This window comes from Nomascus leucogenys, chromosome 21, assembly GCF_006542625.1.
Source record: "Nomascus leucogenys isolate Asia chromosome 21, Asia_NLE_v1, whole genome shotgun sequence".
In the NCBI taxonomy this organism is placed as follows: domain Eukaryota; kingdom Metazoa; phylum Chordata; class Mammalia; order Primates; family Hylobatidae; genus Nomascus; species Nomascus leucogenys.
Genome location: NC_044401.1, coordinates 8,537,744 through 8,564,142, shown reverse-complemented (window position 1 = coordinate 8,564,142; position 26,399 = coordinate 8,537,744). Strand labels below are relative to the sequence as shown.

At 39.5% G+C, this 26,399-nt stretch overlaps 1 protein-coding gene across 1 annotated transcript; it reads right to left on the bottom strand.

Annotated features, from left to right (window-relative positions):
- Positions 1-729: 729 nt before the first annotated feature.
- Positions 730-26,399, bottom strand: CD200R1L (CD200 receptor 1 like). Its single transcript, XM_003261895.3, is given in 9 exon segments — positions 730-799; positions 801-855; positions 7,832-7,967; positions 7,970-8,082; positions 8,207-8,519; positions 10,138-10,208; positions 10,808-10,936; positions 18,682-18,750; positions 26,354-26,399. Coding segments are annotated over 9 exon segments (1,002 nt in total).

Sequence of the window (26,399 nt, the reverse complement as noted above, 5' to 3'; positions counted from 1 at the left end):
GGAAGCAAGGCATGTCTTACATGGCAGCAGACTGGAGAGTGAGCAGGGGAAACTGCCACTTATAAAACCATCAGCTCTTGTGAGAACTCTCTAACTATCACAAGAACATTATGGGGGAAACCGCCCCCATGATCCAATCACCTACACCAAGTCCCTCCCTCATCACGTGGGGATTACAATTTGAGATGAAATTTGGGTGGGGACACAGCACCAAACCATATTACTAACTATCACCTCGAGTCACAAAAGAAGTTAAGCTAGACTTTGAATCCGAAGTCTTATTGCAAATGGCTACTTTTTTTGTGATGTCTCATCAAATATAAATTGACATCCAGCTCTTTCAATTTTCATTCTTTAGGAAAAAAAACCCATAAAATATATAATTAAATGGGAATGAACACAAGTCCTTTATAGAGAAATTTGAAAGTAAACACTTGAGAAGCCCCAGAAACTTTCTCCCACCAAATTCTCAAGATGTGGGCTAGGCCACTTCTCTCCTAGACTAAACCCACAATGAAGCACTTTCACAATGAAGTTCTTGCCCCAGTGCTGCAGGCACATCTGCCTGGGCTCTCAGTTGTTAATGATGCCTTCACATTAATGAAGGGGCTGAAGGGAGAATACAACGTACCAAAAAAGTGTCAAGCTTTTCCCAGTACATTGTAAACTCAAAATGTTACAATGATGCTTTTTTTTTTCTACTGTGTCATGCTTTTCAGTCTTCAGTTCCTATCTGACATGATTTATCCTCTGGAAGAAAACAAATCCTGTGGTGACCAGAATGACCACAAAAAGAGAGTTTCACATAAAGAATGATTAGTAAGGACAACGCTGGAGATCCTGAGGTTCTGAGACCTTTAAATACAGACAGGGGTAAAAAATCATTTCAAGCATTCTTCTAATTACAAATTAGAGTCAATCATTTTAAAGAACATTTTAAAATATTCTTAAGAGTTCACAGACTGTCATAATCATAAAACCTTCTAAATTACAACTCACATGTTACTAATATATCATTCTTTCATGACAGAGTTTAGGAACCATGTTTGTGTTTTGTACATCGTAGGCTTCTGACAAATATTTTCTGAACAAATAAATGCACACTACGCATTGCTAATACTTTCCAATTTTAAAAGAAAAGCAATATGTCAAGCTTTCCCCAGTATATTCCAACTTCCCATGCAAATATTAGTGTTTGAAAGAACATTACTCTTAATATTTGGGGTTTGATCTGATAACACTTTCCACACAGTGAAGTGATTTTCTTACTAAGTTGATGTAACCTCTTTAGCAAGGTGTTTTATGTCTTCCTATTTTCATTTTTATTTACCTGTGAAATGGCCCCAGTAGTTATTGAAAAGATAAGTCAAACTAATTAGGAACATCATTCTTTTTTTATTTTTATTTTTTGAGATGGAGTCTTGCATTTTCTCTCAGGCTCTAATGCAGTGGCACGATCTCGGCTCACTGCAACCTCCACCTCCTGGGTTCAAGTGATTCTTCTACCTCAGCCTCCGGAGTAGCTGGGATTACAGGCATGCACCACCCTGCCTGGCTAATTTTTGTATTTTTAGGAGAGATGGGGTTTCGTCATGTTGGCCAGCCTGGTCTCAAACTCCTGACCTCAGGTGATCTGCCCGCCTCAGCCTCCCAAAGTGCTGGGATTACTGGTGTGAGCCACCATGCTCAGCCAGAAGCATAATTCTGAAGTCTCTTATCCTATGAAATTGACCACCTAGGCAGGGTGTGGTGGCTCACACCTGTAATCCCAGCACTTTGGGAGGCCAAGGTGGGTGGATCACCTGAGGTCAGGAATTCGAGACCAGCATGACCAACATGGTGAAACCACATCTCTACTAAAATACAAAAATTAGCCGGGTGTGGTGGCATGGGCCTATAATCTCAGCTACTCAGGAGGCTGAGGCAGGAGAATCTCTTGAACCCAGGAGGCAGAAGTTGCAGTGAGCCAAGATCGCACCACTGCACTCCAGCCTGGGTGACAGAGTGAGACTCTGTCTCAAAAAAAAAGAAAAGAAAAGTAAAAAAGAAAAAAAGACATTGGCCACCTAAAGAATGTGTGAACTCTAAATACAAGTCTGACTCCTGGCTCCAAGAGGTCATTCTATCCCGTTAAATAACCTGCTCAAAACACTAAGCTAGAAAAATGTCAGACAATCCTAGGCATTGTGAGGAAATAAGAAAATGATATGGTTACAGTCCTCAAAATATCTCATAATCCAACTGGAGAAGTCAGACTCATACAAATGAAAAGACAACTTATATAAAAGAAAAATAAAAGCTCAAGACCCCAATTCGCTATGCCAAATGGGAAAAATTAAGCTGAAAGCTGAGTCATGCAAGCAACTGCCTTTCTTTTATTCCTAAGCAGACAGCTACAGATAAAACGTAAACTCTGTGTTCACCTTATCATAATTGACTATTCCCCTACTTGCTCCTTTTCTCTTGCAACTTGTGAATTACCACACCCTTCCTCTTTCCCCTCCAGCGCACTTTTACCCTTTAAATATTGAAGCCTTCAAAGTCATCTTTGGAGAAAGGCACAGATCACCGACTGTTCTCAGATTCTGTGGTGTTTTTTTGTTTTGTTTTGATCTGTGCAAATTGTCCTAAACCTTGGCAAAATGAACTTCTAAATTAATTGAGACCTGTCTCCGATACTTTTTAGTTAAATGTACAAGAGAGAAAACAGTGCTGGATGAACATTACAGATTATAAATCATCTAAGGAATTCAGAACGTTTAATCAACTCTAACACGGAGGTCAGGGAGAAGCAGGACTTGAACTGGACCTTGCTGGTCTGCAGGATTGAATAGGTTAAAAGAAAGACTTTTCAAGATAAAGAAATAATTTGAGAAAAGTTTTAAAGATGAGTTCACCTAAGTCATATTTGGAGCATAGAATGGAATATGTAGAGATGAATCTGCAATGATTTGATCCTAATTCTGCAGTGACTTGTATGTGTCAGCAACTGTGCCAGACTTTAGGAATACAAAAATAAAAGAAGTGGTTCCAACTCTCAAGGACCTTACACTGTGCTGAGAGTCACAGAAGTAAGTGGTTGTAATATGATAAGAAATATGTATGTATTTGGTCTTTGTCCCCCAGTTCCTGGCACACTTCCAAGGATTTTTCCTAAACTTCTTGGAAGTTCCACAGTGATCCATCTTTTGTATGCTAATGAGATGAGTGGTGGCTGGGAGCCCGAAGACAGCTTCAGGATGGGGCTGGTAATTAGAAAGACCAAGACATGGTTAGAGGGTTGAAACTTTCAGCCCCATACCACCACTCTCCCCTTCCACTGACCTCCTGGGAGGGGAGAGGGGCTAGAGATTAAGCTAATAACCAATGCCCAATAATTTAATCAATCATATCTATGTAATAGAGCCTCCACAAAAACTCTACATGACAGAGTCTGGAGAGCTTCTGGGTTGGGAGATTTTCTGAGCTGGTGAACACACTGAGGGGCTGGGAGCTTGGCACTCCCAGAGACATCACGGAAGCTCCTTCCTCCATACCTTGCCCTATGCATCTCTCTTTTTTTTTTGTCTGTTCCTGAGTTGGACACTTTATAATAAATTAGTAATAGTAAATAAAGTGCATTCCTGAGTGTGTAATTTAAAAATCTAAGCTGTTGGAACTTTAAAATATATGTTGAGCCTTAATGGAATGTGATTACAGGACCTGAGTTATGTAAGCAAGCAGCTATGACCTAGGCAGCCAAAATTTTTGTTTCCCTGATTGTACATTAGCCTTTTTGCTTGCCTACACTGTTTTGTAAACTGCTGTAAATGATTAAAGGGTGCCAGGGAAGACCTCTTCCCTCTAAACTGTTGATCTTCATTATTGATTAATTTCCTTCTTTCTTCTCTCATACAATGACTATCCCATTGCCTAACATGAAATGTTAACTGTACTCTTAAAATTGGAAAGGAAATGAAAACAAACTCTACAGAAAAGAAAACAAACTGAAACTTTAATTAATTAAATCATTATAACTCATAAACCAGCTTTGTAGGTAAAAAAGGTATAATTCTACTGAATTTGTTTTCTGCCTATATAAGACCTTAAGTGTGAAGTTTGAAGCACTGACCCCATTCCTTTGGAGTCTGTGTTACCCGAATGGCTGTTCTCAGACTTTTGCTTAAATAAACTCTTTTAAACTGGATTCTGATCCTTTCGATTATTTCAGGTTGACATGAGTTCTGTGAGCCATTCTAGCAAATTATTAAACCTGACAAGGAAATCATGAGAACTCTCTGAATTTATAGCCAGTTGATTAGAAGTTCAGGTGGCAATCTGGGACTTGTGACTGTTGTCTGAAGTGAGGGAGGTCTTATGAGACTAAGCCTTTAACCTGTGGGGTCTGTGCTAACTCCAGGTAGTTAGTGTCTGAATTGAATTATAGGACACCTAGGTGGTGTCCAGAGAGTTGGAGAATTAGTTGGTGTGGGGAAAAAAACTCACACACATTTGGTGTCAGAAGCATTGTGAATGAAAACAGTGCCTAGCAGTCAATTACAGGGCTGTGGAGGTGCTCTGATAGAGGCATGCATGAAGCATTCTGTGAGCACAAAGGAGAAATAGCTAACCAAAATTCAAGGCAAGAGAATATCATCCCAGAGGATCAATGTCAAACTAAGTCTTAAAACTTCAACAGGAATTGATCAAATGCAATGGAAGAAGAAAGTACAGGGAAAGAAGTGCCTGATAGAGAGGTAGAAATTGCATGTAAGGCTGGGCACAGTGCCTCACACCTGTAATTCCAGCACTTTGGGAGGCCCAGGCGGGTGGATCACCAGATTAGGAGATCAAGACCATCCTGGCTAACAGGGTGAAACCCCGTCTCTACTAAAAAATACAAAAAAATTAGCCGGGCGTGGTGGCGGGCACCTGTAGTCCCAGCTACTTGGGAGGCTGAGGCAGGAGGATGGCATGAACCCGGGAGGTGGAACTTGCAGTGAGCCGAGATTGAACCACTGCACTCTAGCCTGGGCGACAGAGTGAGACTCTGTCTCAAAAAACAAAGAGAAAAAAAAAAGAAAGAAAGAAATTGCAGGTAAAAGGGAACAGAAGAATACAAGCACTTAACACTTTATTATTATTTTTTTTTATTTGTCTCCTCTACTTTTTCTTTCTTTCTTTTTTTTTATTATTATACTTTAGGTTTTAGGGTACATGTGCACAATGTGCAGGTTTGTTACATATGTATCCATGTGCCGTGTTGGTTTGCTACACCCATTAACTCATCATTTAGCATTAGGTATATCTCCTAATGCTGTCCCTCCCCCCTCCCCCCAACCCACAACAGTCCCCGAAGTGTGATGTTCCCCTTCCTGTGTCCATGAGTTCTTGTGGTTCAATTCCCACCTATGAGTGAGAACATGCGGTGTTTGGTTTTTTGTCCTTGCGATAGTTTACTGAGAATGATGTTTTCCAGTTTCATCCATGTCCCCACAAAGGACATGAACTCATCATTTTTGATGGCTGCATAGTATTCCATGGTGTATATGTGCCACATTTTCTTAATCCAGTCTATCGTTGTCGGACATTTGGGTTGGTTCCAAGTCTTTGCTATTGTGAATAGTGCCGCAACAAACATACGTGTGCATGTGTCTTTATAGCAGCATGATTTATAGTCCTTTGGGTATATACCCAGTAATGGGATGGCTGGGTCAAATGGTATTTCTAGTTCGAGATCCCTGAGGAATCACCACACTGACTTCCACAATGGTTGAACTAGTTTACAGTCCCACCAACAGTGTAAAAGTGTTCCTATTTTTCCACATCCTCTCCAGCACCTGTTGTTTCCTGACTTTTTAATGATCATGATTCTAACTGGTGTGAGATGGTATCTCATTGTGATTTTGATTTGCATTTCTTTGATGGCCAGTGATGATGAGCATTTTTTCATGTGTTTTTTGGCTGCATAAATGTCTTCTTTTGAGAAGTGTCTGTTCATGTCCTTTGCCCACTTTTTGATGGGGTTGTTTGTTTTTTTCTTGTAAATTTGTTTGAGTTCATTGTAAATTCTGGATATTAGCCCTTTGTCAGATGAGTAGGTTGCAAAAATTTTCTCCCATTCTGTAGGTTGCCTGTTCACTCTGATGGTAGTTTCTTTTGCTGACAAGCACTTAACACTTTTGAAGAGCTCAAAGAGGCCTACATGCATGGGGTACAGGATCATAAAATATATTATTAAAAAGCTAATAAAATATTTAAAATTAGTAAATATTATATAAAATTATATATTATTAGATATTTAAAATTAATAATTATAATAAATATTACAAAGAAGCTAATTAAGTGAACAAAGAATGAAACATTTATATTTTATTTGGCACTTGGGAGATGCTTTTTGTCAGAGCATTTTCTGTGCAGGGAGACACAAATGAGTTAAGGAATAGATGTGAGGTGATATAGAAGAGACAGTAAGTGTAGGCTCCTCTTTTAAAAAAATTCTTGGATATGAGTAGAAGCCAAGAGTTAAATGTTTGAGGAAGTCATAATACCAAGTTTTTGGATATGGAAGAAAAATAGGCATGTTTTATGAGCAGCTTTAGGAAAATAAGGAACAAAAAAACTAAACAAAAGAGAGAGGAGAATGAAGAAAAGCTCCTAAGGAGATAAAGAGGAAAAAAGGTTTAGAATTTGGGTTGAATGTTGGCACTACAGAAAGGAAGATCAGGTAATACTGAAGATAAATGCGCTGATCTATAGATAAGACGTATGAAGTAAGAGTCTAGACTTGATGGGAGATTGATCATGGAAAACACAGCTAACGAATACATGGTTTCCTTTTGGGGGTGATAAATATGTTCTAAAATTGATTGTAGCAATGGTCACACAAGCATTGAATTGCATGCTTTAAATGGGTGAAATGTATGGTATCTAAATTAGATGTCAATAAAGCTGATGCAAAAAAGAAAAGAACAAACATGAAAGACATGAGGAATAATTCATATGATTATATTTAATATTAGTTGTAATAATTATCACAATAGCTAATTTTTATTAATACGATATATATAATAGCCAACATTTATTAATATAAGGAAATCTAGTGGCTAACATTTGCTGAGTGTCAATTATGTAGTAGGTATATTAATACAATTACATGTACAGCATGTTTTTATATATATGTAATTTTATTTAATTAACCCAATAATCCTATTAAGTGGATCCTATTATCCTCATTTAACAGATAAAGAAGCCATGAGACAGAGATATTAAATACTGTTCAAGTTCATATAGCTGGTGAACAAAGAGCCGTGTTATGTGAAAGGCTTTGCTCCTAAACACCAGATTATCCTGCCCAAAACAATATAAAGATGTGGACCTTATCTTTTCATCTTTGCATCACCAGCTTCAAACTTATAAATAGCATTCAATAAATATTTGGAGAATTAATTAATATATTGCTTTCAGATGATGAGACAGGGGAAGAATTACTTGTCTCTTACTCAAGGTAACAAAGTAATAACTACTACAAGAAATAAAATCAGGAAGAAAATAACTCATTCTGGGCTATCTACTGAACAAGGATTGTTAAAACTATATAAAACTCTTGATATTTCATATCAAGAATTAACCTCAAAGTAAGAGCCTATAGATCACTAAGTTAACAAAATCTATTTTTATGGCTGTTCCACTAAAAGATAGATTCTAGCGTTGTAATGCATTTCTCAGTTTTAGAGAATATTTTCAAGCTAGGAGCTCAAATTTTCTTACCTGCTGTTTGGTTATTCATTATTTTCTATGGAAGAAAAAGCTGAGCATCAAGTTTACTCTTCTACAAGAAACAGGCGTTTACCTGAGTTCAACTTTATGGACAGACTCTTGTTGCCAGTCAAATGGGAGACATGGCAGGTCATGGTAGACATGTGGCCCTCCCAGTGGCATGTACTCCTAACAGTCACTGTGCCATTGCTCCAGTATTCTTGCTTAGTGGGGCAAGAATAGATCCCTCTGGGATCCAGGAGATCTGGGCAGCTGGCTTCCCTGCAACTGCCTTGCATACTGCAATCCTATTCCTGCTTTGAAACACGGTCACTTCAGGTGTAACTGCAGAGAGGAAACGGGGAAAAAATGGTTCAGTTTTCACATAAAGCATATGGAATTCAGAGAGACATTTGTTTCAGTCACAAATCTGGTGATGTGTAATACCTCAATATATGATGCTCCTTACCTAACACTTGGAGGTGATATCCACGATGGAAATTCCCATGAGGTGTTACCATTAAGCATCTGTAATACCCGTCATGAGTGATGGCCACTGGACGAATCTGAAGGTCCGAATTCTGATCAGGTCTAGAGACCCAAGTTATTCTCTAATCAGTACAGTTGGTTTCCTTGGTCTCATTTGTTTCTTTCTTGTAGGCTTTTGTGCAGGAAGGCTGGCCTCTCAGGATTATTTCCTATGTTATTATGATCAAATTTCTTAATGCGATAGGAGGGCAACAAAGCACAGCATTTGTATCCATCAGTACAGGCTGTGAAATGTTACCCGGACACACACACAAAGGTTAACAATATGGAAAACCTTGATAAGGAACTTCATGTGTTATGTTTATCCACCGTATATTACATGAAGTTGTATTAGAACATAAATTTGCTCATCTTATTCCAGAAATATTAGACTTAGGTAAGAAAATAGCATTCACAAAATATAAATAATATATTGAACCCAATCTAAAGATTAACAAACGTTCTCCAGTATTATGTATTATTAGAAAATCAATATACATAACATTGTATTCTGAAACACAATAAAGTATTCTGATTTTAATTCAGGATTTTTAATATCTAGAAACAGAAAAGAAAACAGAATTATAATTTAAACAACAAAGGCAATGTTCTAAAGGTAATCTTTAGGTGGTAGAGACTACTGTATTTATCATACAATTCATGTGCCTTGGAAAAGAAAATGGAATAACTAGTAATGTGATTGTCTCCTCCTTTGTTTTGGTGAGCACAAGAAAAATCAGTAACATCAAAGTTAAATACCTGTCTCTAAGGTTGTTATTTTAGACAAACATAAATGTGGAAAGTTTATGGTTCTTTCATTAAAGGTAACTAATATGGCATTCAAGTGGAGCTAGCTGGACATGTTTTATTTAGACAATTACAGAGTCAGTGAGATCCATAGATCTTTAAAAAATCTACAGTTTTGACAATTGAGCCATCCCACGTAAGTAAAAAAAAATGCCTAGTGATAAGATGTTTAGAAATATTTATTTCTAGTTTAAAAAGTAGTGTGGCATATAATTTTAAAAAAGTTTTATTTTCCTTTGGACATTTATCATGAAAAAGTTTTATTGCAAATGTGTGACATTATCAAACATAGCCTTTGGATATTTTCCTTCCTTCCTGTTTAGTCACACATAACTGAACCCCAGAGAGTTCAGTGGTAAACTTTGCTCATAGATTTTATTTCTGTATATTCAATCCAATTATCAGGTGTAAATGTAAAAGTTGACTCCTTTCTGTCCATCTTTTAAAGTAAAAATTAAGCCTTGCATCCTACAAGCATCTTCCAACATAGATTCTCTCGCATCTCATAAGCCAACACAATGTTTCTACAACTGATCAGGGTTTACTAAAAGGTACTTATTCTGCCGAAGTATCTGTCACTACTCACCTGTAACAAAGGTGAGTGTCAGAGATCTCATCACTATAGCATAAGCAGAATCAGTTGCAGAGGGGCAAACCTTTATGTGGATGAAGTTTGTTTTTGCTACATCCTACAATTAATATCTCTCCTCTCCTGTTTTGGTGTCACCTGTCTCTTACGTGGTACTTTAACCCTTATATTTCACAGTCAAATAATGATCACATAACCAGATGCAGAAAGAAGTAGGACTTTAACGCAGACCTGAAAGGTCATTAAATCCATGCTCCTTCCAGCACTCCACCTTAGCAAAGGTTCAGAGGTAAGCAAGAACATGGCTTGTTTGGAGAACTAGAGACTGGGACATTCAGGGTCCCTCATACCACAGCACTCAGATCAACATGTTCTTCAAGTGGTCACAAGGCTGGCCTCCAGCCAGGCCATCAGCTAATGATTCTACCAAAGTTCAACTTTCCATCCCTCAGTGCTGGCCACTACTAAGGAAGCATTTTACCTTCTGCAGAAATTGTTGAATAGTTCTGTGTCATCTGCTTTCCATCCATACATGAACTACTTGAAGCTAGAAAATATTTAGAGAAGAATAAATGAAATCAATTTTATGTACTCAGAGTGGAAGCAAGTGTTTCCCCATAAAGTCTTACTCAACATGAAGACAATTAGTTAACCATAACTAAAATTATACAAAAATCATTGTAAAACAGAAATTAAAAGTTATGCCATCATTAGAGGAAAAAATATGTTAACATCTTAAAAATTATACTTATAAGCAATTAATGATGATTTCTCTTTCATTAGATGCTTTGTTTAGTCAACTAGTTTGTATGAGGTAACCATGCCTCCCCCTATTCCTCCTTCCCCAACCAAGGAGGTGGGTCCATGTGGGCATCTCACATGAGCTGGTCCAATTATACTCCTTTCTCCAAATGCTGGAGACAGCATCTTTAAATAAAATTTCTCTGCACATTTTTTTTTTTTCCTTTTTAACCTAACTCCTCTAAAAGAGTGAAAGAAATGAACACAAAACTGGAATAATTACTAACCAGGAAGTAGCTCTATAGACACTGTTGTTGCCACTCAAATTCACCTATCATGAGGTCATGGTAGGCACATTGTGGCCCTCCCAGTGGCATGAACTCCCAACAGTCACTGTGCCATTGCCCCAATATTCTTGTTCGGTGACACAGTCCCCCTTTGGGGTCCAGGAGATCTGTGCAGCTGGCTTTGCTGCAACTGTCTTGCACACCACAGTTCTATGCCTGCTTAGAAACAGGGTCACTTCAGGGGGAACTGCAGAGAGGTAAGGAAAAAGTGCTTCAATCTTAACATAAAGAATGTGAAATTTAGAGAGACATTTGTTTCAGTCCAAATCTGATGATGTGCAATACCGCAATATATGATGTTCCTTACCTAACACTTGGTATGGTTAGGATTAGGTATTTCAGTGATGGCCTAGGGGAATGACTGTTGCAGTAATTCTCAAAGCGTGGTTTTCAGATGGCTAGGGATAACTAAGACCCTTTCAGTGGACATCATCATGGGTTATATCCATGATGGAAATTCCCATCAGGTGTTACCATTATTCACCTGTAATACCCATAATAAGTGAGGACAATGGGATCAACCTGAAGGGAAAGATTCTAGTCAGGACTGGAGGCCTACGTTATACTCTTGTCATTGCAGTTTTTTTTGCATTGTCTCATTTCTCTCTCTCCTAAAGGCTTTGATGCAGGAAGAATTGTCTCTGATGAGTATTTCCCATGCTGTTACCATCACACTTGTCAATAGGATGGGATGGCAAAAGAGCATAGCCTTTGTATCCATCAGTAAAGACAGTGAAGTGCTAACTGGACACAATAAGAAAACGAAAATGATAAAAATTTCTACATGCCAATTTGTTCCATTGGGTCTCATTTAAAGTCCCATAAAACCCTTCTTTTTCTTAATGAGTATTTTACCTACTCTGGATGTAAAAAATGGTTGGAGAGGAGAGAGGAGAGATATTTTTGTGTTCATTTCTTTCACTCTTTTAGAGGAGTTAGGTTAAAAAGGAAAAAACAAACAAACAAACCGTGCAGAGAAATTTCATTTAAAGATGCTGTCTCCAGCATTTGGAGAAAGGAGTATAATTGGAACAGCTCATGTGAGATGCCCACATGGACCCATCTCCTTGATTGGGGAAGGAGGAATAGGGGGAGGCATGGTTACCCCATACAAACTAGTTGACTAAACAAAGTGTCTCATGAATGAGAAATCATTATTAATTGCTTATAAGTATAATTTTTAAGATGTTAACATATTTTTTCCTCTAATGATGGCATAACTTCTAATTTCTGTTTTAGAATGATTTTTGTATAATTTTAATTATGGTTAACTAATTGTTTTCAGCTTGCAACTCAAACATTTGATATAAATGCATTTCCTCAGGATAATCACCATGATTTGGTATGCAACAAAAATGTGTTAAATGTATTTCCAATTCCATCATGTAGAACACAGGCTTGAGATTTAATACATTAATAATTTTTATTGAATCATCAAAGACATTCTTAGGCAATGTGTATGTGTGTGCGTGAGTGAGTGAAGAAAACAATGACTATTGGTACAGCTTGGTGCCTCTTATAGGTTGAATTGTATATCCGAAAATTGATATGTTGAAGTCCTAACCCTCAGAGATGTGACCTTATTTGAAAATAAAACCATTACAAATATAACTAGCTAAGATAAGGTCATACTTGAGTGGCATGAGCCCCTAATGCAATACAATTGGTGATCTCGTAAGAAGAGCAAATTGGACACAGATACGGACACAGGGAAAGCACTATGTAAAAATTGGAGGTATGCTGCCCAAGCCAGGAAATACCAGAAGCTAGGAGAAGGGCTTGAAACAGATCATTTCATAGTGTCTTCAGAGGGAGAATTGCCCTGCCAACACCTTGATCTCGGAGTTTTCGTTTCTAGAACTGTGACACAGTAAGTTTCCGTTGCCTCCACCTCTCACTTTATGGTTCTTTGTTACAACAGCCCTAGCAAACTAATACAGTGCTCTGCACTTTATTCATGCTAAGGCACCAGTAATTTTAAACAACAGTTCAATTGCACTATCAGTGAAAATATCAGTAGAACGGCAAATAACATCATGTATATTATCATTATTATTGTAACTCATTTTTACCGAGGGGACCCACTGAAAGGGTCTTGGTTATCCCCAGCCATCTGAAAACCACACTTTGAGAACTGTTGCAATAGTTATTCCCCTAGCCCTTCACCAAAGAACCTATGACCATGTGTTTAGGTAACCGTAACTGGGGAAAAAGGAATACAAGGATCTTTTGAGGGTTATTTGAATACTAATCTGAATTGATCCTGATACCCAAGAACACAAAGAACATTAAGGGCCTCCTGTTAGAGTAGAAACATATCGGAGTCAGGTGATAAAAGAAACCCTGGGCCTGATTCATATCACAGTGGACCTTCAAAGTCCACAGACTTATCCAGTGGTGATTTTTCAGTTGCTGAATATTTAATTAGAACGAACATGCTTAGCAGCTTGCAGACCATCTTGTTGATTCTTTGATCTGTAAAGTAAGAGCTATTATAATAGGAAAGACCAAGAGAAATCCCCCAAGCCACCCGCCTTGGCAAAGATAGTAAATAAATATTAATATTGAAGACCTAAGTATGAGTCTCCTCTCAGAGACTTAAAGTATACTAAAATAGTGGTCCCCATCATGTCTCCTACTTAATTTACCAGTTAGATCCCTGCAAAACACTGAATGGTGAATTATAGTAGATCAATGCAAAATTACCAAAGTATCAGCCCCAACTGCATCTACTCTGCCAGATAGGCTATCTTTACTAGAGATACTCCAGTTGCAGTATGTGGTTATTGATCTGATAAATGCATTATTTTCAATATTCATCAGGAAGGAACATCAAAAATAAGTTTGTATTCCACAGGACAGTAGAGAGTATATAAATATGGTCTTGCCTTAATTTCTACTTTCATGTACAATGTAATCTAAAAAGATCTAGGCTATCTGGGCATTCTGCAAAGACCATCGTATTGGTCTACTATATTGATGACATCATATCAATTAGATCTTCTGAGCAAAAAGTGAGAGTTATTATGAATACCTTAGCTAATCACATGCATTCCAGAGGTGAGAAGTCAATTCTACAAAGATTCAGGGCTTGACCCATTAGTGAAGTTTCTAGTAGCCCAGTGGTCTGGACCCTACTATATATCTCCTCTCGAAAAAAGGACAAATTATTTAACCTTACCTCCTACCACTGAGTAGCACAACACCTGGTTTTGGAGGCAGCCTGCTGCATATTTGCAATTACTGCTCTGACCCTCTAATAGGATGCTAGTCCAAGTGTGCTCCAGGCCAAGAAAGGAATCTGTAACAGGTCCATGCCACAGTATACCAGCCCTGACAATAAGTTCATAAAATCTGGCAATCTGTGATACAAGAAGATTCTGTGATAAAGATGAAATATGGAGCCTCAGACAAGTCCAGTAGGACAGTCACAGTGCAGGCGTAGGGTTCTGGGGGTAAATCTATGTCATCTGAAGCAGCTAACTAGTTGCCTTTTAAAAAATAGCTCATGGCATGCTATGGGACTCTGGTGAAAACTCAGCATCTAATCATGGGATATGAAATGATCAGGCTCCTAAAACAACCCATTATAAGCTGCATACTATGAGACCCACCAAATCATAAAGTAAAGTGGGCCCAGTAGCATTCCATTGTAAAACAGAAATGGCTACATTGGGGATCAGGCTCCAGACTCAAGAGAACATCAGTCATTTGAGTGAACAAATGGTCCAGGCCCCCACTTCATATACCACTGTTATACTGTCATCTCTCTCTCAGCTCACATCTAAGCCCTCCCTGTGAGTTCCCTAGGACCAAAACCCAAAGCTTAGCTTATGGATGGGTTGCCTCAGTCTGTGATATAAGCCAAAAGTGGACTGTTGCGGCACTGTAGCCCCACTCTGGTCTGGCCCTGAAAGACAGTGATGATGAAAAATACTCAAGTAAGAAATGATTCAGTAATAAAAGAGATAAACTCATGAGCAGTGGCAAATGGTTTGGCTTGTTTGTTCAGAGACCTGGAAGAGTCAAAATTGGAAGGTAGAGGACAAGAAGGTGTGGGGTAGAGGCATGTGGATGCATTCAGAAATTTCCAGCTTCATGGAGCACTGGCATAGCCTCTTGAAGTCACAACTAAGGTTTGGAAATGATATCTCATGAGGATGGGACACCACCCTTTAGGAGGGTGCTGTGTCCCTAGCTCCCCAGTTCGTAGAATAAACTGGATCTGAGAGACAAGGAGTAGAAGTGGGGTAGTCTCACTCACCATCATTCTTTTTTTTTCTTTTTTTTTTTGAGACCAAGTCTCGCTCTGTTGTCCAGGCTGTAGTTCAGTGGCATGATCTCGGCTCACTGCAACCTCCACCTCCCTTCACCATCATTCTTATTGACTCATTTAGAGAATTTGTGCTTCCAAATCCCAGTAATTTTAGATTTGTGAGTCTAGGATCTTGAGTTTCATAGGGAAGATACTTCTACCAGGAGACACACTAAGAGTTTCTCTAAGCTATAGCTGTCCCCTAGTATACCAGTAGGCACAAAATGGAGTTGCCTTTTGGCAGGGGTAATTTAAGCCTGATCATCATGAGACAATAGTGCTACGGGATCTTTGGGATGTCACTTTGCCAGCTGGAAACCTTTGTGGCCAATGGCACCTTTGCCCCAATTTTGCTGTGATCCACTGGGTTCATTCTGCCCATTTGGCCTGGCAGGCAGCACTTGGCTGGTGCTATTGGCCTGGATCCCACATCTGCCAAGGACAAGCCAGGCACAGACCAATGAGGGATGTGTAAGTGAGCATGGGATCTGGCCAGTGCACACAGCCAGGCACACTACCTGCAGAGGAGCGGGCAGCTCCAAGTGCTGGCATGGGTGCCAGCTCCCTGCAAGGCTGCAGCTTGACAGGCATACCATAAAGAGCTTCTGGGGAATGTGGTGGTGCCCAGAAGCTTGGAGACACCAGGAACTGCAGAGCCCTAAAAGGGTGTCACAGCCCTGGCTCAGGGAACTCCTAGGTCTGGCCTCCCCAAAGGGCCACAGCTCTTCTCTCCTTCTCTCTTCTCTCCTTGTCACCCACAATGTGGCAAGCAAGGGGCATGTTTCAGCCCTGTTTGTGTTACAGCTCTTTTAACCCTATCATTTGGCAGGTTCTGAGTTCTTGTCCTGTGACCAGGAAGAATGAGGTACGCAGACAAGTGGAGGGCGAGCAAGGTTAAGAGGAGCTTTATTGAGCGATAGAATAGCTCAGAGGAGAGCCGAGGGGGTAGCTCCTTTCTGCAGCCAGGGTGTCCTGATGAGTGTTTGGTTCCTAGCAGAGAAGAAACCCTAGAGTGGGTAGCTACTCTCTGCAGGCAGGTCATCCCATTGAGTGTTCAGCTCCTAGCAGAGAGGAAACCCTATAGTGGGCAGGTCCTCTCTACAGGCAGATTGTCCCATTATCTACTCAGCTCTCAGCAGAGAAGGTAGCTCCTCTCTGCAGCTGGTTGTCCCATCTTCTCTTCAAGTCTTTCTAAGTCCAGGACTTTTATGGGTCCCAGAGGGAAGAAAGTGCATGCCAGTTGGTCCATGGGTGCCCATAGGTGGGCTCAGAAAAAGCACTACAAGTTCCAATTTCAGTTTGTGGGACCAGTAGCCCAGCCCCAAGGCTTCAGGCCTTCCTGGCTTGAAAGTAGGGCTTCACCAGGGACCTGCGCCTTTCTACCCTGGAGCCTCTCTACCTCCTGCTGCTCTTCATGGTGCCCATGCTGTTCATGCCGAGGGGCACCTGCAGGCCAGCATCAAGCTGCCCTCAGCAACCCCCCTCGGCCTTCCTCCCATGCTTATTGGTGCCCAAAGTCTGGAGGGGGCCAAGGTGGCAGGGCTCCTGCCTGTTCCCAGCTCCCAAGAGCACAGGGATGCCCAGGTTGCAGCCGCAGCTTGGGCGGCTCCTGCCCTGCCAACTTAGAAGTGGCAGGGCTCCCACTTGTTCCCAGCTCCTGTTGGCTTCATGGAATGCACAGCTCTGGCTGCACCCCCTCTCTGTGTTTTCCCCACAGCAGCAGTAGGCAAAGAGCAGATGGCATGGTGGCCCCAGTCAACCCTGCACAAATGAACCCAATGCGACCAGGGACAGCAGTGTGTCTTGACTGTGCCTTCAGCCAGGTGCTTGTGGGCTCCTAGGATGAAGCAGGGAGTGAGGTTGAGGCCATAGTAAAGGCTCAGTGCCTGGTAGTGGGTCCTGCCTGGCCATGCGAGAGTGGGGGTAGTGCGGTCAGCTGACTCGTGGATACGGAGCACAGAGGTCCCACCACCACCACTGCTGCTCTCACGGCCACTCCTGCTGCCACTGCCCACACCTCCCTTCTGCAGCTGGCGTGATGGCAGTGGCCACTCCAGACAGCCCACCACTGCATCAATAGGACTGTTTTTATATAATGGGAGTAGGGAGAAATATGCCTTTTGTACTCTCATAACCAGCTTTAATTGTAAATCGTTAAATATGCGTAAATCAGGAAGGTGTTTTAAGGGTCTGGCAAGCAGGCCTCAGACCACTCAGGGGTCTATGCTTAAGATTCAATCTTGCTGTGGATGTATCTTTGATCCTAATTTCACTAGGATGTTTTGTAAGTCAACAGTGACAAATTTATCAAACATCTTTTTGGCATATACTGAACAGTTTGTGAGATTCTTTTTTCTCTTTAATCTAAAATTAGGTAAAGTATATTAGTAGATTATTTAATATCAACTATTTTACATTCCTAAAAATGTTACCTTGTTGTTGGTTTAATTCTTTTAGTGCACTATTGATTTGATATGCTGATATGTGGAATCTTTGCCTCTGCATTTAAAAGTGAAATTAGCTTAGAAATTTTTTTGTATACTAACTTTGTCAGGATTTGATATCTGAGTTATACTTGTAAAATTTAGAAAACATTTCTCCTTTCTCTATTCTATGGAAAAACTAAATGACATAAAAATTATCTGTTCCTTAAAGGCTTAAAGTGATATAAACTATTTCTCTTACATAGCAATCTAAGGCCACACATTTTTTGGCAGTAATTCTCAATTTCTTCTATGGTTCTCTATCTATTCATGTTTTCTATCTCATCTTGAGCCAGTTGCTAATTTACTTTTCCACTAGAACATTTATTTCATGGACGTTTTCTAATTTAATAGGAGAAATTGTACAAAATACTCTATTTCTTTGGTTTCTTGATATTTGTTGTTAATTGTTGATTTTCTCCCCACATTTTGTGTATGTTTTTTCTTTAATTCCCATTTAGAATAGTCTTTATCCCATTAAAAAAATCAGTTCTTGGAATTATTTATAAATTCTAGCTTTCCACTTCTTAATTCATGCAGTTCTTCTTTTGACTTTATTACTACCTTTCCTACTTCCTTCCGCTATTTGAGTACAACTTGACTTTCCAGGCTCTGCTCTCACTGCAATCCAGCATGCACACTAAACTCCTCCCACCCCAGACTGCTTCTATTGGCTGAACATTTTATGTGCCTTTCTACCCTGTGCTTTAGTCCACAATGATCCCCGGCCTCTTTTTTCCAATAATTTATGACTTCTGAAATCCTTCTGGAGCCTATGCAAAAGCCACTCTCTATAATACACTGGTTTTGTATTGTAGTGCTCCTCTCATTCTACCTTATAATGTAATTCTGTGTCCTTGTCTAATTCCAAGACCAGAATATGTAGACTACTTGAAGGTGCTGTAAGTTTTCTTCTTTTTAGCTTCTATTTTTGTGTGCTACTAAGAAATCTACATGCTTGCTTTTTTTTTTGTTGAATTAAATTGAATAAGTAGGTCCTTGCTTGGTCTTCAAGCAATAGTGTGCAGAGAGGTGTCTGTTAAAATTGCACACAGGACAAATGATCATGTAAATGTTTCTGCTGATGATCCAACCCTCTCATCAAACTGGTTATTAAGTAAGTGAGCATTTTACCTTCATTAAGAAGTATTCTCTGGCTCTGTATTTCCAGTTGTGTCATCAGACAGGAATTATTATCTGAAGCTAGAAAATATTTGAAGAAGAAATATGGAGAAAATTAAGAACTTTTGTTTACTGAAATGGACTAGAATCCACTGATTTCATATAAGATGATCACAGAAAACATTTCAATTCCTTAAATTAATTAATAATCACACCAAAAATCACAAAAACCTCTACATAAAAGAAATCAGCAGTGAGACCATAACTAGATAAATGCACGTATGTCAGGATTTTGACATTTCTTTTGTAGTTATGAATAAATGATTCATCTAATGTTATTATAACAGATCAGTCTCTACCAGTCTTTTGCCAGCCACATCCACTTCTACTCAGTGGAAGAGTTCAATGCAGGGCTCAGGAGTAAAGTTCTGTTTCCAGAACTATTATAGAAATGCTAGACAACCTCCCCCACTTCAAAGAAAAAACTTAGAAGTATTGGATGAACTAGAACAATTCCTGTTTCAAATGCATGGCTGAATTTGCAAAAAAACAAAAACAAAACAAAAAAAAAGCTAAGGGAAACCTCTCAAGGTAAAAAATGGCAAGGAAACAGGAAACCACGAGATCATTTGCTGGTCTCAATAACAGAAAGCCTTTTAAAAATAATTACTTAGATAAATTTAAATTTATTGTGATTTGTTTTATGGCTCATTTAATGGTCTACCTTGGTAAATATTCTGTGTTCACCTGAAAAAAATGTGTATCCTCCTGTGACAGCTAGTTTTATGTGTCGAGTTGGCTAGAGTATAATATTCAATCATTCAATCAAACACTCATTTAAGCATTGCTGTGAAGGTATTTTGTATGTGATTAATAACTACAATCAGTTTATTTTAAGTAAAGGAGATTATTCTCAATAAAGAAGAAGGGCCTCACTCAATCGGCTGAAAGGCCTTAAGAGAAAAAATGAGGATTTCCAGAGTAAAAAAAATAAAATTCTTCTTTAAGACTGCAGCATTAGTTGCATTAGTTTCTGCCCAAGAGTTTGCAGACTACCAGTCCACCCTATAAATTTCAAACTTACCATCTTCCACAATTGCAATAATCAATTCCTTGAAATAACGCACACACACATACACACACACACGTACATACACACATACATATACCTACTTTCTACTCATTACGTTTCTCTGGTGGAACCCTGACTGATACAGATTTGGTACCACAAGTGGTCCTCAAGAAACAGAATCTTAAGGATGAATTTTCAGAATTGTTTCGGGGTTTTCTGGAATTGGTTTCATCTAATCTAGTTAGATTTAAAAGCATTAATGACTATATTTCTAGTGCTAGAGGGCACACTGATAGTGCATGGCATGAAGTAACATAGAGATATGCAAAAATGTCACCACTGGATAATCCTAGTCAAATACTTATAAAAGGCAAGGTCTGAGTGATCATGTATTTGATACTTTAGAACATTTATATATAACAAGATTGGCTGGTTTCTCCTAATTTGCTGGGCAAATAGATTAAGAAAAAGATGAATTCAGGGCTTCAAATTCTCAACTTAAACTGTATGAATGAACTGGAAGTTTCTATGTCTGCCGTGAAAGAACCCCCTATCTTCTCAGCAAGGCTGAAGTTTCCAGATACTAAAACTTATCCCGTAAGTGTCTGAATTACAACATAAATTGAATTCCTAACCTGTCAGGTTATCCTCTGCTAGAGTGAGGTTATTGATTGGAAAGGAATGGGATTCTGAAAACTAGAATGTGAACATATAGGCAAAAGCTGAGGAAACTGAGCACATCAAATCTCGAAAGTCTCCTAAGTCTTTGCCCATAGAAGCAGCCCTCCCACCCCTGTTTGAAGTGGTTAACCCCCTGCTTTGCCTAAAGAAACTATAATGATTTTTCTTCAACTAGTTGCCTTAAAAGACACTTTCTATTCTCAGGATCTCCCCCGTCACTCCTCTTTGCTTCCAGACTTATAACGAGACTTGAGTCCCCTCAGGGCCCAAAGAGTGAGGTACAGTGTGACCCACAAGGAGTTACACCACACACCAAAAGATCTATATGATTTTTCTAATATATACAGTTATAAATCTGGACAATATGTATAGGAATGAATATTCAGGATATGGAATAATGAAAAAGACAAAGCTGAATGAGGCCAAATTATTTATATGAATCCACTTAGGCAGAGATTCTAGATTCAGTGCTGTAGCTCCAGGCATTAGAAAGGGCTCTGTGTGTGTTGGTCAGTTCTTGCACTGCTATCAAGAAATACCTGAGACTGGGTAATTTATAAAGAAAAGAGGTTTAGTTGGCTCATGATTCTTCAGGCTGTACAGGATGCATGGTGGCATCTGCTTCTGGGAAGGCCTCAGGGACCTTTTACTCATGGCAGAAGGCAAAGCCAGAACAGGCATATTCACATGGCCAGAGCAGGAGGAAGGGGGTGTGGGTGGGAGATGCTACACACTTTTAAACAACCAGATCTCATAACTCACTCACTCACTATCATGCAAACAGCACTGAGGTAATGGTGCTAACACATTCATAAGAATGTCACTTCCATGATCCAATCACCTCCCACGAGACCCCACCTCCCATACTGGGGATTACAATTAGATGTGAGATTTAGTGAGGACACAGACCCAAACTGTATCACTATTCATTTGTTTAGTGACCTTAAACGTGGGCCAAGTTGTGGTCTACACTAAATAAAAATAAAATATCAGAACTGCTTCAGTATATGGAAAAATGAGAGTGCCAGAGGAAAAAAGTACCAGAATCTGCATATAAACTCTCCCCACTTCTTGCTAGAATTCTAGCTAGAAAAACTGAAATTGCTTCTAGGTGTTAATACATGAACAATGTCATTTCTTCCTGGAAAAAAAATGCTGATTGTGACTGTGATTATTATATAAATTATATACATATTTTTTATTTATTATTATCATTATTATTTAAAAGTAATTGTGGTTGTTTTGATTCTTAGGAGCTATTAGCATCACACAGTCCAAAGCTATTTCATAACCACAGATCTGCTCCTTAATCCCAATCAGGGATACAGAATGTATGTTAGTGATAGCAAGAGAAAAGAGGAAAAATATATTGATGGTTTGATATGGTTTGGCTCCCCACCCAAATCTCATTGTAAATTGTGATCCTGAGTGGCGCCTGGTCAGGGATGACTGGATCATGGGGTGGTTTCTAATGGTTTAGCACCCTCCCCCTAGTGCTGTCTCATGATAGAGTTCTCACAAGATCTGCTTGTTTAAAAGTATGTAGCACCTCCTCACATTCTGCTGGCCATTTGAAGACATGCTTGCTTCCCCTTCACATTTCCGCCATGATTGTAAGTTTTTTGAGGCCTCCTCAGCCATGCTTCCTGTACAGCCTGTCGAACAGTAAGCCAATTAAACCTCTTTTCTTTATAAATTACCCATTCTTGGGTAGTTCTTTATAGCAATGTGAGAATGAACTAAAACATGGTTACTTAATGCCCAAAGAATAGGCAGAAGCACAGCTCAAACCTGTGTGGCGCCTAGATTTCTCCTGTGGGGCAGGTGCAGCAAAACACAACCATATGCAGTCATCGCCAAGGTTTGCCATCTTTTTCGGAGTGATTCTAGCCCTTGCTGACTGCCAGGCTGGCAGAAGGAGAGGCTGCCTTTCCCACAGGACTAGGGTGTATCTAATCTACCCTTGTCCACCAGCCCCACCCAAGGCCCATGCCTTGCCACTCCTGAAATAGGGTGCACACAGCACAGCCTCCATTTCCCCACCTGAGCGTTTTGCAGTGGTCTGGGAGCAGTTTGGCCTCCCCAGAACACCTGGTGCTCAATCCTGAGGGGTCAGAGGATAAAATCGTGCGCTCGATCCCAAAGTCCAGGGTTCAAGCACACCACCCAGAGGTATCAAGATGAGATCTGTGGCCTAAGTTCAAGCCAGAGAGGAGCCCCCACTCTCAGAACACTGAGAAGAGTGAGGAGTAGGTTTGTGTTTTGGCATGGTAGTTGGGCATCCCTTTATCTGTGAGACTGATCGAATAAGGGTTTAGCCTGTTGGCCAGCTGCAGCTTCTGCCCAAGGGATCTCCACGGCCCACAACATCTGGAACACCTCAGTGATCTGGACACAGAAGGCTTGGGACAAAACTAGCTGGTTGGGCCTGCTCCTGGGACCAACACCAGAGGGAAAACTGGTCAGGAGAGCACGAGCTGGGTGGTCTTCACAACCATGTTCTGGGAAAAGAATCCCAGGCTACAGGCACCACACCAGTGTTGCGGGAAATCAGGGACCCCGAATGGAGGGACCAGCTGGAGCCACGGCAGAGGAACATAAATTGTGAAGATTTCATGGACATTTATCAGTTCCCAAATAATACTTTTATAATTTCTTATGCCTGTCTTTACTTTAATCTCTTAATCCTATTATCTTCGTAAGCTGAGGATGTACATCACCTCAGGACCACTGTGATAATTGTGTTAACTGTACAAATTGACTGTAAAACGTGTGTTTGAACAATATGAAATCAGTGCACCTTGAAAAAGAACAGAATAACAGTGATTTTTAGGGAACAAGGGAAGACAAGCATAAGTAAAGTCTGAGTGCCTGCGGGGTCGGGCAAAAAGAGCCATATTTTTCTTTCTGCAGAGAGCCTATAAATGGATGTGCAAGTAGGAGAGATATCTCTAAATTCTTTTCCTAGCAAGGAATATTAATATTAATACCCTGGGAAAGGAATGCATTCCTGGGGGAAGGTCTATAAACAGCCACTCTGGGAATGTCTGTCTTATGCAGTTGAGATAAGGACTGAGATACGCCTGGTATCCTGCAGTACCCTCAGGCTTACTAGGGTGGGGAAAAACTCCGCCCTGGTAAATTTGTGGTCAGACTGGTTATCTGCTCTCGAATCCTGTTATCTGTTGTTTAAGATGTTTATCAAGACAATACATGCACCACTGAACATAGACCCTTATCAGTAGTTCTGCTTTTGCCTTTTGTCCTGTTCCCTCAGAAGCATGTGATCTTTGTTAAACCTGCTCTGACTCTGCCAAGCTGAGAGGACCAGCGGGTCTCCAAGGAGTTGTGGGCCTCCTGGTAACCTAAACTTTGCCCTTGACAGGAAGAGAGAGTAAGCAACTTAGAAAACATATTTGAGGATATAGTCAACAAAAATTTACCCAATCTCACTAAAGAGGTCAACGTGCAAATTTGAGAAATTCAGACAACTGCAAGATACTACACAAGATGACCATCTCCAAGACACATAGTCATTAGACTTTCCAAGGTTGATGTGACATAAAAAAATCTTAAAAGCAGCTGGAGAAAAGGGCCAGCTCACTTACAAAGAAACCCCATCAGATTAAGAGCAGACATCTCAGCAGAAAGCTTATAAGCCAGAAGAGATTGGGGTCTATTTTCAGTATCCTTAGAGAAAAGAAATTCCAACCAAGGATTTCATACTCTCCAAACTAAGCTTCATAAGCAAAGAGAAATACAATCTTTCCTAAGCAAGAAACACTAAGAGAATTCATTGCCACTAGGCCAACCTTATCAGAGATCCTTAAGGGAGTTCTAAACATGGAAATTTAAGAACAATGCCTGTTACTATAAAGACACACTTAAGACATAGCCCTATAATGAAACTACACAATCAAGACTATAAAGCAACCAGCTAATGACATCACAACAGAGTCAAAACTTCACATATCAATATTAATATGGAATTAAACAACCTAAATGTGCCACTTAAAAGGCACAGAGTGGCAAGTTGGATAAAAGAACAAGACCTAACCATCTGCTGTCTTCCAGAGACCTATCTCACATGTAACAACACACACAGGCTGAAAGTAAAGGGGTGGAAAAAGATCTATCACACAAATGGAAAACAAAAAAGATCAGGGATCACTATTCTTAGACAAAACAGAATTTAAATGAACAACAATAAAAAAAAGGACAAAGAAGAGCATTACATAATGATAAAGGGTTCAAATCAAAAAAAGAATTAACTATCCTAAATATATACATGCCTGACATTGGAGCACTCAGAATTTAAAAAAAAAAGTATTTCTAATCCTATGGAAAGACTTAGCCACTTAATAATAGTTGGAGAATTCAACATCCCACCGACAGCGTTAGATCATCAAGGCAGAAAACTAAGAAAGGAATTCTGGTCTTAAATGTAATATTTGATCAATTGGGCCTAACAGACATCTACAGACAACTCCACCCAACAACCACAGAATATCCATTTTTGTCATCTACATATGGAACATGCTCTGAGGTCAACCACATGCTCAACCATAAAACAAGTATCAATAAATTAAAAAATGTCAAAATCATACCAACCATACTCTTACACCACAGTGGAATAAAAATAGAAATCAATATCAAGCATGTCTCTGAAAACTATACAATTACATGGAAATTAAACAACTTGATAATAAGTTTTGGGTAGACAATAAAATTAAGGAAGAAATCAAAAAATGTTTAAAATTAATTAAAACAGAGGCATGACATATAAAAATCCTCGAGATCTAGCAAAAACAGTATTAAGAGAAAAGTTTATAGTGCTAAACATCTACATCAAGAAGTTAGAAAGATCTCAAATTAACAATCTAACATTACACTTAGAAGAACTAGAAAAGGCCAGGCGCAGTGGCTCACGCCTGTAATCCCAGCACTTTGGGAGGCAGAGGGGGGTGGATCACAAGGTCAGGAGTTCAAGACCAGCCTGGCCAGTATGGTAAAACCCTGACTCTACTAATAATACAAAAATTAGCCAGGCATGGTGGCGAGTGCCTGTAATCCCAGCTACTCAGGTGGCTGAGGCAGGAGAATCTCTTGACCCCAGGAGGCAGAGGTTGCAGTGAGCCAAGATGGCACCACTGCACTCCAGCCTGGGCAATAAGAGCTAAACTCCATCTCAAAAATAAATAAGTAAATAAATAAATAAAAAGAAGAAGAACTAGAAAAACAAGAATAAACTAACCCCGAAGCCAGCAGAAGAAAATAAATGACTAAAATCAGAGCCGAACTGAATGAAATTGAGATCCAAAAATCTATACAAAGGATCAAAAAAACCAAAAGGTGACTCCTTGAAAAGACAAACAAGGTCAATAGAGTACTAGCTGGATTAACAAAGAAAAAAAAGAGGAGGTCCAAATAAGTACAATCAGATATTACACAGGTGACATTACAATTGATCTCACAGAAATACAAAAGATCCTCGGAGACTATTATAAACACCTCTATGCACACAAACTAGAAAAATCTAGAAGAGATTGATGAATTCCTGAAAATACACAACCTCCCAAGATTGAAACAGGAGAAATTGAAACCCTAAGCAAACTAATAACAAGTTCTCAAATTGAATCAGTAATTTTAAAAATCTACCAACAAAAGAAGCCGAGGACCACTTTTAGGTCACAAAATTTTAGTTTCACTTCAATCCCAGCCCCCAATTACTCTGAATTCAGCTAGTCACCTAGTCAGTACAGTATTGGGATAAGGTAACTCAGAAGGAGTTTTGCTGGATAATGTACACATTTATCACTGCTGCTAGGACAAGTCAAGAAACACCCTATAAGTAAGTAGATCAAGAGTATCCTCATAATCATTGAAAGAAAGCTTTATTTTCAGCTGAAAATGTCACAGTATCAGACTTACCAGACACCATGATAATGATGGAGATCAGTAATCTTGAAGCTGACAT